At 39.5% G+C, this 14,754-nt stretch overlaps 1 protein-coding gene across 2 annotated transcripts; it reads right to left on the minus strand.

The window, feature by feature from the left end:
• Window positions 1–2,727: 2,727 nt before the first annotated feature.
• tdrd3 (tudor domain containing 3) lies at window positions 2,728–14,460 on the minus strand. 2 transcript variants are annotated; one of them, XM_087793920.1, is made up of 13 exons: window positions 14,275–14,460; window positions 11,541–11,625; window positions 11,370–11,435; window positions 10,604–10,764; window positions 9,538–9,679; window positions 9,394–9,465; window positions 7,961–8,113; window positions 7,182–7,334; window positions 6,009–6,186; window positions 5,700–5,828; window positions 4,482–5,566; window positions 3,990–4,109; window positions 2,728–3,832 (listed from the first exon to the last, which is right to left on the minus strand). In XM_087793920.1, exons 1-13 carry the CDS (start codon window positions 14,310–14,312, stop codon window positions 3,716–3,718), a joined length of 2,499 nt encoding a protein of 832 aa, XP_087650046.1. In that variant the 5' UTR covers window positions 14,313–14,460; the 3' UTR covers window positions 2,728–3,715. The 2 variants fall into 2 exon arrangements, with proteins under 2 accessions (XP_087650046.1, XP_087650047.1); XM_087793921.1 differs by having other exon boundaries at window positions 2,728–3,866.
• Between the last annotated feature and the right edge of the window lie 294 nt (window positions 14,461–14,754).

Raw genomic sequence — 14,754 nt, forward strand, 5'->3', positions numbered from 1 at the left:
CAGAAAATCAGGGAAAAGCCTGAACAAATAAAAATATATTAAAATGTTTCATGAAGGAGTCAGTAGATCCATCAAACACAGAGGGAGAGGAAGATCGTTCCAAAGCTTAGGAGCTGAATTGTGTTCAGGAACCATCAGTAGATTCTGATCCACAGACCTCAGAGCCCGAGCTGGGGTGTAAGTCTGGATCAGATCAGTGATGTAAGGAGGAGTCTGACCATGAATAGCTCTGAAAGTAAGAACCAGAATTTTAAAGTTGATCCTGAAAGAATCTGGAAGCCAGTGAAGAGTTTTAAGGATCGGAGAAATGTGAGTTCTTCTACTAGAGCGGGTCAGAATTCTCGCTGCAGAGTTCTGTATTCACTGCAGGCGAGACAGTTCCTTCTTGTTTAGACATGAAAATAAACTGTTACAATAGTCTAAACGGGAAGACACAAATGCATGGATTATAAAATCCAGATTGTGTTGTGACATAATTTTTCCTAAATTTAGAGATTTTTCTCAGTTGAAGAAAACAGTTATTAGTCAGTTTTCTGCAGTGTTGAACTAGAGACATGTCTTTGTCAAATACAACACCCAGGTTTCTCAGGCTCAGTTTTACAGACTGACCTTATTCACCCAAGTACTGACACAACCCTGGAACCTTATCATCAGACGCAATTACCACAGTTTTAGTTTTGTCCACATTTAGCTGCAAAGTGTTTTGACTCAGCCATTGCAGTCCCACTTTGCATGAGAACATGAATTTAACGCAAAAAACATGCATTTGTTTCACCTTTATTGCTGGTTCACCTCAGGCAAAAACTGGAATTATAGACCACTTAAGACGCCTCATAACAGATCAAACTTTGTTTACAAGAACACTCGCTGCAGAATGTTCTTCTCGAGGAAGTCCTTGAGCAGCAGACAGTTAATTCAGGGCATCGGCACCTCAACAGTCGGTAAAGAACGTGGGAAACATCATTTTTTGCAGCGAGCCAACACAATTTTTGAATTTTAGATGTTGTGTTTTTTAATATCAAATGTATTTATTTTGATTTATTTATGTTTTAGTAGTTGTAATATGTTACTCTACTGTTCCATCCTCTATTCATGGATGATGACAGTCATCGTCTGAACACTGTCATGAGTGATCAGAGAAGCAGATGGAACACAAAGGCTCCTCCCATGATGCAATACTAATAGACTCAGGGACTCATTCATTCCTAATGCTATTAGATTATATAATTCTGAATTTGGGGGCAAGCGCAGAGTGAAAGTATGATGTATTCTGTTCAATATTAATATTTGTATCCTTTTTCTTCGAGTCATTTCGTTCTTTATTTTGATCCATGTTCTTTATACTTGCACTTAGTTCTTTTGTTTGCACTTTGTTCTTGTTCTGTTTTTATGAAACTTGCTGTGAACTGGAACCTAATTTCCCAATGGAGACCTCCAGTTTTTTTGCTCTTTAACAACTGTATCCTCACAAAAGTTTTCTCGAGTAAAGAACCAGCAACATTTTTGTTGTTGAATTTACAACCTAAGCCAAAGTGTAGTTGCCTAGCCTTGTGGGACATCATCATCATGAGAATTAATATAAATAAAATGACCATACAGTGGACAAAAACAACCCTGAATATATGGGAAATCCTCATGAGAAATTCAACACATTGCATGAACCCACTTTAGTCCATGTTCTGATGATCCAATCATGATCGAAGATCGTGGCAAACCGAAGGATTAGATGAAAACACAAGAGTCTATATTCATCATAAAATTAATCTTACATATCGTGCCTTTAAAGATCAAACTGGTGATGTATGTTTTTTCAAGTCGAGTAATACCATTTTCAATCTGAAAAGCCTTTTGAACGCATTTTCCTGCTGAAATACCATCAGTTAATAATATTCCTCTGCTTAAGAGGAAAGACCTTTGAAATCTCAAAACAAATTCATCTTGAGTCCAAATATCTGCATAAACCTCCGTCATAGAACCCAACGACCAAAGGCACCACGGAGTCAAATTCGTCTCTGGCTTAACATTTAACATCTGCGGACACTCAAAAGAAATTGAGGCTTATTCCGTCTATACAATCACCGCCGGTTGATTGAAGATTAAATGATTATCTGGCACATGTGCTACATTTGCACTGTCACATGCGCCTTCAACTGATTCACTTTCAGTTCCTCTCCCGACAGATCGGTTTCCATATTACAGGGACATTAATTATTCATCTATAGTTGCTTGGCCGGCCTTTTGGAAAATAAAGCAAATCCTTTGGACCCCAAGCTATAGAATAGCCCGGGCGACCTCTCCGCTGACCCCTGCGGCATTGTCCGTCGGACTCCTACAGCGTGAAATAGGAGCTCAGGTGGAGATTATTTCCCGACGTGTAAAACTCGTCTCTACGGCAGCGCGAGGACATAAACTGCTTGGACGGCAGTGCGTGTGTGTGCAGTGCTTGAAGAAAGGTTTCCTTTGTATTGTGCAAAATGATATCTTTGCAGTGTAACCATCTCCGTTACAGGGGGAAGAGATTGTGTTACGCTCTGGATTTGCTTCAGAGAACTGGACAAATGAGCATGTGCGGGGCCCGGCTTCGGACTCTCCAAGTGGCTCGGTGGATTCACAAGGGGGTGGCGAGCTCGGAGATTAAATAAAAAAAAAAAAAACAACCATCCTACAAATAAATTACTCAAATCAACCGTTATTTTCAGCATTCATTTTAATCGAGTGATAGAAAACACCACACATATGTACACTTTTGCATAACAGTTGTATTAAGTCACAAGAAATACTGAGAAATAATCTTTGACAAAATGAAGACGTGTTTTTTTTTTTTTATGATTCATTATGAGGGTCGTTATGATAAACCAGGCGTCTTGCGAACGCCACCTGGGATCGTAACCCTAGCTAGCCAGGTGGACAATGAATGAAGATTGTGTCGTGTGGGATCAGCTGGTCTCATCAAGAGAAAGAAACGGCATCAAAGATAAGCCCGGAAGCCACTTAAAGACAGTGGATTATAAACCTGCATCTTCTTGACTGATTATTGTTATTATAGATAATAAATGTGTTTGTATACACAAATGTAGACTCTAACATATCTATAAGGTGTCTCGCTGCGCTAGTTTCGACCACTTTGGCATCATAAAAAAATGCAATAAATGTTCTTTGTATGCGTTTGCTTCCATTAAGGATCGTGAAAGAAAGTTTGGTGTCATTATCTAGTGAGTTAAAAGCTGCCTTTAAACTTAATTATTGATGTGCTTATGAAGCTTCATGAAGCAGTGTCAAATCCTACAGAGGTCAGTAGGTGGTGCCCAAAGTTTTAAAAATATCATGAAGCCTCATGAAGCTGATGTAGGGGTTGACATTTTATTAAAAAACAAGACTGAAAAATTAGAGCTTTTCGTTTAATTCATCATAGAGAAAAAACATAATTTATTGTCAGAACATTGAATTTCTACAATATTAAAGAAAAACATGAATCAATCGTCGAGTACAGGTAATAATGCAAAAAAAAATGTGCATCGTTGCATCTTTGTTTTAGCAGCCAAATTATTATCTTTTTTAATCACAGCAGAAATGTGATTCTTGATAAACTTCATTTCCCTCAGTGGTTCAACTCAGGGTTACATGTTGTCTATTCACACTGGTAGTTTACCAATGAGTTGTAGAAAAAAAAGCACAGATATGTTACATGTATTACAATATTACCACAGCGAGGGTGTCAATCTCGTGCCCTGGGCGGCTGGTAATACTGCTGAGTGGGTCTCGTCCGCCGGGGCTGTCCGTCTCCGCCTCGACGGAACTCTAGAGAACTGTCGTAGTACCCGTCGTCTTCCTCCTGCCAGTTTACATTTGATATGGTTGTGATGTTACTGTGGGCAATCAGATCAATTGTCAATCAAATCACTTGCGGTGATTTTCTTTCACCGAGAATCCCTTTTTGTTTTGTTTTTTTTGTAAAAAAAAGGTTGTGAAGGTAATTCTGAAGTTCTCACCATAACAGGAAGTGGCTTGATGTTGTGCAACAACACTTCCTCGCAGTTGCCGTAGTCGCTGAAGACCACCACTGCCGTGGAGCCGGACGGATGCACGGCATCTATCCTGGCGTGGTAGAACTTGGTGGAAAAGACAAAAAATTAGATGAACATCTGATACTATATCTCAAATATCTAAATTAATGATAAGAATTATTAAAACAATTATAATTATAGCCAAACATGCTTTAAATTACGTTAAAATCATGATCATCTTTCCTATATAACAAATAATCAGTAAAACTTTTCTTTCACAAGACAAACTTGACAGTAGTGATGGATTAGTGAAGCCTCATGAACAGTGTCATGTTTTTAGAGGTCAGTAGGTGGCGCCATCAGTTTAAAAATGACGCAACAGTTATAGTAACTAGTACAGAGACCGCCATCTAGTGGACTCTGAAAATAGTGACACTGCTTCATGAAGTTTCATCAGACCATCACTTCTTGACATACCTTGCTGTCCTCCCAGTATAAAGCCAGGCACTGGTCTCCAGGTCTCCAAGCCTGGTCCTCAACGTGGTGGCCTCTTTCTGGTCCTCTCGAGCCTTGACCTCTGCCCTGCCCGGTCCTTTTCCGTGGACCAGGGTTATTATTGGGAGCGTTCGCCCTGAACCCGGGCGGCTCTCTTACTGGCGGCTCTCTTCCTGGAGGCTCTCTTCCTGGATGCTCTCTTCCTGGTGGCTCTCTTCCTGGTGGCTCTCTTCCCGGTGGCTCTCTTCCTGGTGGCTCTCTTCCTGGAGGCTCTCTTCCTTGAGGATCTCTTCCTTGAGGATCTCTTCCTGGCGGGGCGAACGGCGTCGACTTAATCGGTCCGGTTCTCTTTGGCTCCATGTCTCCGTTGAGGAAACATGCATTGCCCGTTGACAGATGAGCACCTTGGGATGTTTCGGAGATATTGGGCCGGTGGAAAGGTTCTCCTCGTGAGCTGAACTTTAGAGGGCCACCCTCCCGCTGGGATTCGTTCGAATCGGTTTGATGATTCCTGCCTTTTCTTCTGGCATAGCTGGAATCTTCAGACGTATTGTCAGTTTGTCTCGGCCCCTTACCATCCTGGTTGTTAGCAAAACTACGAGGAGTTTTTGAACCTTGAATGGGGGGATTGTCCCTCGGCCCTCTCCTGTTAAACGATCCAGGAGCGTGTCCTCCGCCTCGATCTTCATTCCGAGGGCGCTGGTAGAAAGACCCGCTTGACTCCGATGACGGCTGAGGTTCTTTGACACTTCTCAAAGAGGCTGGTAATGAAGCTTGAAAAGGCTGCTCTTCCCGGGCGTCTCGTCTCTGCCGGTCCGACGGTCCACACGGCCACCTCTCTTGGCTCTTCCACTGCTGGGCCGGTGCCGAGCCGTGGAAGTGAGAAGGACCCTCCTGCCCTGGCTTCGGGAAGTCGGCGTCCCTGCTGAAGCGAGGCGGTCGGTCATTCTTCTGCTGCCTATGGTCGGGATGTGTGGAGTATTTGGACTGAAAGGTATCCTTGGGAAAATAATTGGAGGAGTTGTAGTGGGATCTCCTGTCATCGTTCCCAGAAGGAACCCTTGGTTCTAGGAAAAGAAAAGAACGTAGGATGAAAAAAAAAAAACGCTTAACTCTTACCCACTACATTAATAAATTGATTTGATTGAAGGATTAAAAACAATTGCTATATACTTTACAAAATCAAATTATTTGACTCACCATCAACGGAGAAAGATCCCATCTTAGATTCCAGGAAATCAAAAAGAGTACTTGGTCCAGACGGCCTTGCTCCTCCTCCATCTTCCATCTCTTCATCCCGCCTGGATCGACCCCTTCCCTTTCCTCTACCTGAACGATAAAATCGGAATAAACAAGGTTAAAGTCACCATGTTTGTGGAGCTAAAATCCTGGTTTTAAAGAACTACTCAATCTTGAAAACATTACAAATATTTACACTAATCAAATACACCCTAAAGCTAAGCTTTCAACTTTTTCCTAACTTAAAAAATTGCGTTTAAAGTTCCTGACCTCTTGGCGGAGGCCGAGTAGGTTCAACGGCCGGCGGGCTCGGGCTGCCGCCGATAGATCCCGTCAGAAGGCAGTTCAAGGAAGCCTCAAGGTCGTTGTTGTTTGCCAGCAGCGCCTCACGAGCAGCCTCTCTGTTGAAGCCCATCTCCATGATGTCTCCGAGTGCACGTTCATCCACCTGCGGCATAGAGAACGTGTTCAAAAAGTTGTGCAAACGCCGGCGGAGACACGTGTCCATCTGTTTGTTTGTGAGGGTTTTAGTTTGTCTTGCACGTGATAAAGTAAAACCTTTGATAGACCTTTATCCCTTGTGATCAAGGTGACCCAAAAACAAATGTGTTTGTGGTACCCCTTGCATTGTCTCTGGGTCAAAGTGAGTCAAAGGACCGAAAACAAATGTGTTTGTGGTATCCCTTGTGTTGTCTCTGGGTCAAGGTGACCCGAAGGATATAAGTGCACATTGTTATTTTAAAATAAACTGAACTGAAAACAAATGTGTTTGGGTCACCTTGACCCAGAGACAATGCAAGGTTTACCAGGAAGGAACGAAAGAAAATGTGTTTGTGGTATCCCTTGTGTCGTCTCTGAGTCAAGGCGACCCAAAGGACGGAAAACAAATGCGTTTGTGGTATCCCTTGAGTTGTCTCTGGGCCAAGGTGACCCAAAGGACCGAAAACAAATGCATTTGGGGTATATCTTGTGTTGTCTCTGGGTCAAGGTGACCCGAAGGACCGAAAACAAATGCGCTTGTGGTATCCCTTGTGTTGTCTCTGCGTCAAGGTGACCCGAAAGATTGAAAACAAATGTGTTCGTGGTATCCTTTGTGTCTTCTCTGGGTCATAGGATACTTCAGACAAGACAGTTGTTTTCTGGCCTCAGGGTCACCTTGACCCAGAGATAACACAAGGGTTAATGATTCATAATGAGCTAATCAAATACAGTGTGCAATGCAAGTTTTATTTTAAGAATCAAAACAATCCTCTCACAATTAGAAATGTTCTCTTTTTCCAAGCAAAGTGTGTTAATTGAAACAACATATGCTTAAAGATAAGCCATCTAACACTAACTTTTAGCAAGTTGAGATAAGTGAGAAAAAAAACACACGCAAATTAAATGAAATTTAAAAAAAAAAAAATAGAAAATGAGCTTTAATTTGAACAGAAATGTTCTTACCAGGTCTCGGTAATTTGCATCTTGTTGCGGATCCACTCTTTCAACTCTTTCTTCTCGTCTCCGGTTCTGGTACGAGCCTCGTCCACGAGAGGAAGAGAAACCGCCAGATAGGTTTTTCCCTGCGTTTCCACCTCCTCCGAACGTGCGTGGACCCTAACAAGAAGAGTTAAGACGACACGGAAATCAATATGAAAGTGTGGGAAGAGAAAACAATTTACTAGTACGGCAAGAGCAAACTTTCAAACTCCTTTCTTGCTGGAGTGCTGGAAAACAACTAGATACCAACGATATCCGTTTGTTAACAGATTAACAAGAACTCAACAACACATGAAAGATGTCAGATGTAGCATGATTAAAAGCAGGCGTGGGTGAATTTTTAACACCGTGACTGGCGCCACCAAGCTAAGAAATAAAGAAGGAAAAAGTATCAAATCTAGTAATAAAAGAAAGCTCAACATAAAGTTATTTTTATTGTATTTTTAAGGGGCTTTGAATTGTTAGTTTCTACATGACCTTTGAGATCCACTAAAAACTAGTGATGGTCTGATGAAGCACCAGATGACACACAAACACTCTGCTGTATGATCCTTTGTTTAAAAAGCTTTTTTTAACCTAACGGCGCCACCTACTGATCTCTTAAAATAGGACACTGCTTCATGAAGCTTCATCAACGTATCACAAAAACGAACCCACCCTTTGAATTATTTAATATTGTGGCTATTTCAGTAAAATCCCTGAAATAACGTCACAAACGTCAAAAAAATTAAGAAGTAACTTACGTCTTTGCTCTTGGCCACCTCCGCAATAGCAGCGGTCCGTTGTTTTTCAAACTCGTCATTCTCATCTGATGTCTTGAGCACGGAGCTCGGAGCTTGAAGGCTTTTCTTTTGGTCCAGATCAGAGCTAGATACCTCTTCATTTTGTGCACACCTCTGCATGTAGGTGGTAAAAAAAAAAGTTATAGACAGTACGTTTTTAAAAAATAATTAAATTAAGTTGCTGTTAAGCGTCTGTTTGGTTTAATATCCCCAAATGTTAGACCTGGATGATACAATTAATTAGTTTTCTTTTTCTTTTTGCTGCAGACAATTTTAAAATAATTGATTTAATAAAATAATTCACTCCCACTGCCAAATGTAATTGCAGTGAATATTCGTGTATATGTCCTATTGTAAGTTCTAGCATTGTTTGAAGCTAGAAATAATGAAAAATGTCATTGTCTATCTTTCTTCAGATTCAGTAATGGTAATTTCAAGGTTATTTTTTCAAGGAAACAAAGGGAGATACTTTAATTCCAAAAGGAAACTGATGAAGTTTGTTGTTAAAAATAAAAGCAAAGGTAACTTGAAATTATTGTTTAATTTAATAAAAAATGTTTTTAATTAGTGTTGTTAAAGCCTTCCCCTCTTTCAGTGAATGATGTTTATTATTGATATTTTTCTTCACTATATCACTTTATCTATAATGGTACTAATTTTATTATCTTAATTTGATTTATTATTAATATTATTGTTTATTAACATTTTTATAATGTATTATTGTTTTGTTGATTTTGAACTTGTGTACTGTACGTCTCCTTCAAGAAACATCTCAAGACATTTTTATTCGTGCAGGCTTTTCCCTGATTTTCTGGAACTCGTGCTTTGTTTTCGGTGTTATCTTGACCTTTTAAGTATATATTTTATTGGGTATTGTTTTGATTTTCAAAGCCCTTCGTGACCCCTGGTCTGGAAAAGCACTCTATAAATATTAGGGTAAGGTAGAACTTTATTGATCCCTCAGGAGGATCAATAAAGTTCTACTATTAATAATATAATATATATATATATATATATATATATATATATATATATAAAAAAAATAAAGTTCTATTATAACTTACTTACTTACTTAATTTGCAAAATACAGGCATGTCTTACTTTTACTTTCTAAATAATTCTTTGAAGAAATAAAATATCAAAGCAGGACTTCAAAGAAAGAGACATTAACAATTTAAATAAACCTTATAAATGTCATTATCATCAGGTCTATATATTAAATTGGCTTTTTCGGTTGTTGAAGGATAACTAAGGATTGTAAAGGCCAATGTTTTTTCAGCCACGTTAATTATAATTTCACGGATTTCACTTTTATTTCTTTTTTTTTTTTTCCACTCAATCTATCCAACCTATTTAAAGGGTGACGTTTACAGTATGTGGGCTTTAATGCTCACCTGACCAAACTGCACAAAAGGAGGCGGTCCACCTTCAGCTCCAATGTTATTTCTGTTGTGTTTGGCCATTCTCTGTGGATAATGTCATTTGTTTTTTTTACACAATCTCAGACAAAAAGCAAGTTCAATCTTGCCGACTCTTACCCGCTGCAGCTCCCATTTCTCCACCATGTGCTCCACCTCTCCTCCCAGGACACAGACCTTGGAGTCATCCAGGAGCAGGAGACCATTTTTAACCGGGATCGTTCCGAGGAGTTTGACTTTGGTCCCCGGGGGGGTGTTAAGACTGAAAGGCAGGATGGAAAAACGCACATGTAATCCTCGGATTATTTCAGGAAGCTAATTGAAACAAACGCACACGGATTTCAAACATTTGAGGCTTCAAACTAATTAAAAGTACCTGGACTCGCCTGCTGTCTCGCCAAAATCACGATATAAATGATATGGAGCAGTGCCAGGGGATGCATAGGGAGACTAGGAGAGACTATTAATAATCCCAGCTGCTCACCCATCCTCCTGGTAAATTAAAAGCCCCTCTATCTCATCAGGCCTGATAAGGCCTCGGCAACATTCATTAGGAAAGCGAAAGGACTTAGAGGGATTTTCCAGCTACTGATGCCCCCGTGCAACAATTAGGGGTTTTGTGCCAAACCTCTGGGTAGCATGCTATGCTCAAGCTAGCAGAAAGAATAACACGTAAAAGTTGCCACGAGTATCGTTCTACAAACGTTCACATTTCCTTCACGCAAATAATCCCTCTCCGCCTTTTTCCCGTGCAACACTTGCTCTCTAACATATTAGCATTAAGATACACAGAGTGTATGTGCACATGTGTGTCGCACATAAAGAGGGGATTTGTTCTTTTCATTGCCTCTCTCTACCCCGCCACCCCCCCCCCCATCATGAAGTTAAAGCTCTCATTCTGGCCACTCCACCTGTACAGACTGGCTGGTCACCATGGTAGCAGTCACCAAGGCCACCGTTGCTGGGTTGGAGACGTAATTAAGGCAGAGGATTGTTAGATCAGCTGCCACGGCATGGAAACCGCGGATTAAGGTGAAATTCAGGCAGGTGGTCGGGACGGGGAGTCATTACCACGATTGTCTTTACATTTTTCTACAATTTTGTAGTTTACAAGTTTGTCACAAACAGAGGCCATTCCTCAAAGAAAAACAGCCACGCATATTTACGCCGAACATTAATTAAACACCTTATTTTGGAAAGATGTTGAAACTCCAGTCCGACACAGTTGATGTGTCCGTCCGTCATCTGCAGACGCAGCATTCTGGGGGCAACCTTGCATTCCTCGTTGTCTTTCGGCGCCGAGATGTTTCGCGTTTTCTGCAGCTGCAGGACACATGGACCATCAACCTGGCAACATATAAATTAAGAGAATGAAAAACTTCATAAAACAAAAAAAAATATCTACACCAGTGGTCCCCAAAACTACAGCCTGCGGCCCGCCTCCACATTTGGCCCCACCCCCTAGACAATACCAGGGACGCATTTTGATTTTATTTTCCTTTACAGATAAAGGACCACCCATTTTTAGGGGGTAAAATATGTTTTGGGGGTTGCTAATTTAAGATCAAGACTGTATGTTTTTGTCATCACACTTTTTCTTTTTTTGTGTACAAACTGACCCCCTGATCTATACACACACACAATTAATTTAAATAACATCATCAACAAAGAGACATTTAATGATGATAACTTATGAAAAGCAAAAACAGTTGAAATGTTGTTCAAATGTATCAATAGTGTCTGGCAAAAATGTATCTGGTGAAGAGGCAAGTTGGATGATGAATCTGGACGTCAAATAAAGAATGCTAGGGACATCTACTGGCCCACGATAGAATTGCAATACACAGCGGTTTTGTTCCACAATCATGTGTGTGATGCACTTCTGTTTTAACTAATAATATTTTCAATAAATGTACCATAAAAATCCGATGAATGAAAATTAATTTACGCACCTTCTCAACCTTTCCACTGTTGATGTCAGGTGGAAGAAACTTACTTCCGATAAGTTTCAGATCATTCTGTAAAAAAAAAGGGTCAGAATGATTAGACTAAAAGTGAATCAAACATTTTGAATTAAAGACACTTATTTTTTTGTGAATTCCATTAAAATAGGATTGACTTACATCAAGTGCGATACGAAGAATGTCATTTTGTGTTAGTTTCTCAGAAGACCCGTTAAGTTGTTCAATTCCTTCGTCGCTGAGGTACCTGTAAAAACAGAAGAGTACGAAGAAAGAAAGAAAAAAGTTAAGTCAAAATAAAGGGTTAGTTATGACTTCATGACATGCAGGCTGATGCACCAACTTTACTTAACCAGTCTGTCGTTAATTATTTTTTAAATTCTCTTGGACTTTGTTTCTTTGCTGTAGTTTGAACAACACAAAAAAAAGCTTCATACAATGATTAGATGTCAAAGTATTACTTCTTAAAGGTTGTAGAAAGGAGACTCCAAAGGGAAACCTGATAACCTACTTTATTTTAGATAGGAAAGGCTTAAGTTGAGTTAAAGCAGAAAGCAATTATTTTCGCCTAAATGTGAACACACCACGATAATTTAATAGTAATGACCTAAGGTGTTGTGAACAAGATATTGATCGTACACATAGATAAGTAAGTAAGTAAGTAAAGGTTTCTGTTAAGCGGCTTTCTAGACCAGAGTCACAAAGCGCTTTAACAATCAATAGCAATACACAGTTAAAATATATACTTTAAAAGGCCGAGACACATAAGACGAACACAGGAGTCCCAAAAAATCAGGGAAAAGCCTGCACAAATATAAATGTCTTAAGATGTTTCTTGAAGGAGTCAGTAGATCATCAAACGCAGAGGGAGAGGAAGATCGTTCCAAATCTTAGGAGCAACAGCCTGGAAGGATTTCTCTCCTCTGGTCCTGAACCGTGTTCAGTAACCATCAGTAGATTCTGATCCACAGACCTCAGCGCCCGAGCTGGGGTGTAAGGCTAGATTAGATCACTGATGTAAGATCTGACCATGCATAGCTCTGAAAATAAGAGCTCTTTTGATCCAACTGAGCCCCAAGGGCTGAACAGCTTAGTCAATTGTTTGCTAGAAATCAAACAATGGCTGAGTGAAAACACTCTACAGCTAAATGTGGACAAAACTGAAACTCTGGTGATTGCTCCTGATGATAAGGTTCCAGGGTTGAGTCAGTACTTGGGTGACTTAGGTCAGTCTGTAAAACTGAGCCTGAGAAACCTGGGTGTTGTATTTGATAAAGACATGTCTCTTGTTCAACACTGCAGAAAACTGACCAGAAACTGTTTCCTTCAACTGAGAAAAATCTCCAAACTTAGGAAAATGTTGTCGGAACATGATCTGGAGCTTGTAATCCATGCGTTTGTTTCTTCTCGTCTGGACTATTGTAACAGTTTGTTTTCATGTCTTAACTAGAAGGAGCTGTCTCGCCTGCAGTTGATTCAGAACTCTGCAGCGAGAATTCTGACCCGCTCAAGTAGAAGAACTCACATTTCTCCGATCCTTAAAACTCTTCACTGGCTTCCAGTTTCTTTCAGGATCAACTTTAAAATTCTGGTTCTTACTTTCAGAGCTATTCATGGTCAGGCTCCTCCTTACATCACTGATCTGATCCAGCCTTACACCCCAGCTCGGGCTCTGAGGTCTGTGGATCAGAATCTACTTATGGTTCCACGCACACGGCTCAGGACCAGAGGAGAGAAATCTTTTCAGGCTGTTGCTCCTAAGCTTTGGAACAATCTTCCTCTCTCTTTGCGCTTGATGGAGTCTACTGACTCCTTTAAGAAACATCTTAAGACGTTTCTATTTGTTCAGGCTTTTCCTTGATTTTCTGGAACTCCTGTGTTGTTCTCAGTATTATCTTGATCTTTAAAGTATATACTTTTTTGAGTATTGTTTTGATTGTTAAAGCTTTAGATTGATTCCACCAGTCTTTTCTGCGGTCAGAACATTTATCTAAAAAATACATTGTTTAAGTTAAATAATAATAATCTGTAGTGATTAATCTGTAGTCATGAGCTGAAACAGTGGGTTATTGTATATTTAGAGGCCAGTATGTGGCGCCATCAGTTTAAAAATGTCATGATGTTTCATTAGAGCAGTTGTTAAAAAAATAAAAAAATAAATAGTGCAGACTGCCATCTAGTGGGCTCTGAAAATAATGACACTGCTTCATGAAGACCAGACAATCACTAAAAAGCTGTACTTATGTACTGTGTGCATTAAAATATTGTCTTGTATTAAAGTGTGTTTTTGTTAATATATTTATCATTATTTTGTTTATTATTGACGTTATTGTATTTGTTGTATAATTTATTTATTATCATTACTGTTATCATTATTATAAGTAAGTAAGTAAGTAAGTAATTTATATTTGTATGAGTTATTATTGTTTTTCCTATTATTTTTAACGTCTACTGAATGTCCTTATACTACTGTATATGTATGTAGGAATAATCTTCTAAAGGTTTATCACTCACTCAAATGCCATCATGGTAAATGTATGTCATTTCAAATCATCATGGAAATTCTTTATTATTTTTCTACATTCAAGATTGATAGAAATATGTGTAGTACTAAAGATCTATCGTCCAAACTTCCGAATTACAATATAATTGATGGCTTTATATACAAACGTTGGCAGTGGCAGGTGCAAAAGTTAAAAACGACACGTTTCCGAAGAGCCAAAAATCGATAACTACAATTTCAATCATCAATGTATAGGATATTAAACGTAAGACGCCTAATAACTTCTAAATAATACATATATCACACTCGTTGCTTTATTTCATTAAAAAACAACGATGAACTTAGTGAAGTTATTTCACGAGGCTAACCAAAGTTAGCAACATTGCTACCTACCAGCCTTGGGTTTTCAAAGAATCTTTCAAGTCGGTCATCGTTGCTCGGGTTACGAAGCAGCACGAGATGTCAATATTACATCCAGCAGTTGATCAATTCATTGATAAGTCGTTAATCGAAGTCGATAGTTTCATATTTCGAGGGCGATATTGTTCGCTATTATTAGTGCTTCACGTTCACAATAGTACTGCCGTAAAGCTGACGCTTGACGTAAAGCAAATACTCGCCGCTACGGATCGTCAAAATGGACAAAATACAACAACACCACCTATTTTGAACGCGTTAACGTTTATCATGACGAGGCAAATACATTGAATAAGGACTGACTTTAATACATGTGAAAATGAATGAAGTCAATGGCTGATGTCAGATTTTAAATATATATTTTAACTATTACATTCTGATTCATAATGCTGTATACTTGGCTCTGGCGATCTGGATAGTTTAAATAGCAAATAATTGGGGCCATCTTGATCTTGG

Source organism: Callionymus lyra, chromosome 6 (assembly GCF_982586985.1).
Source record: "Callionymus lyra chromosome 6, fCalLyr1.hap1.1, whole genome shotgun sequence".
Taxonomy (NCBI): domain Eukaryota; kingdom Metazoa; phylum Chordata; class Actinopteri; order Syngnathiformes; family Callionymidae; genus Callionymus; species Callionymus lyra.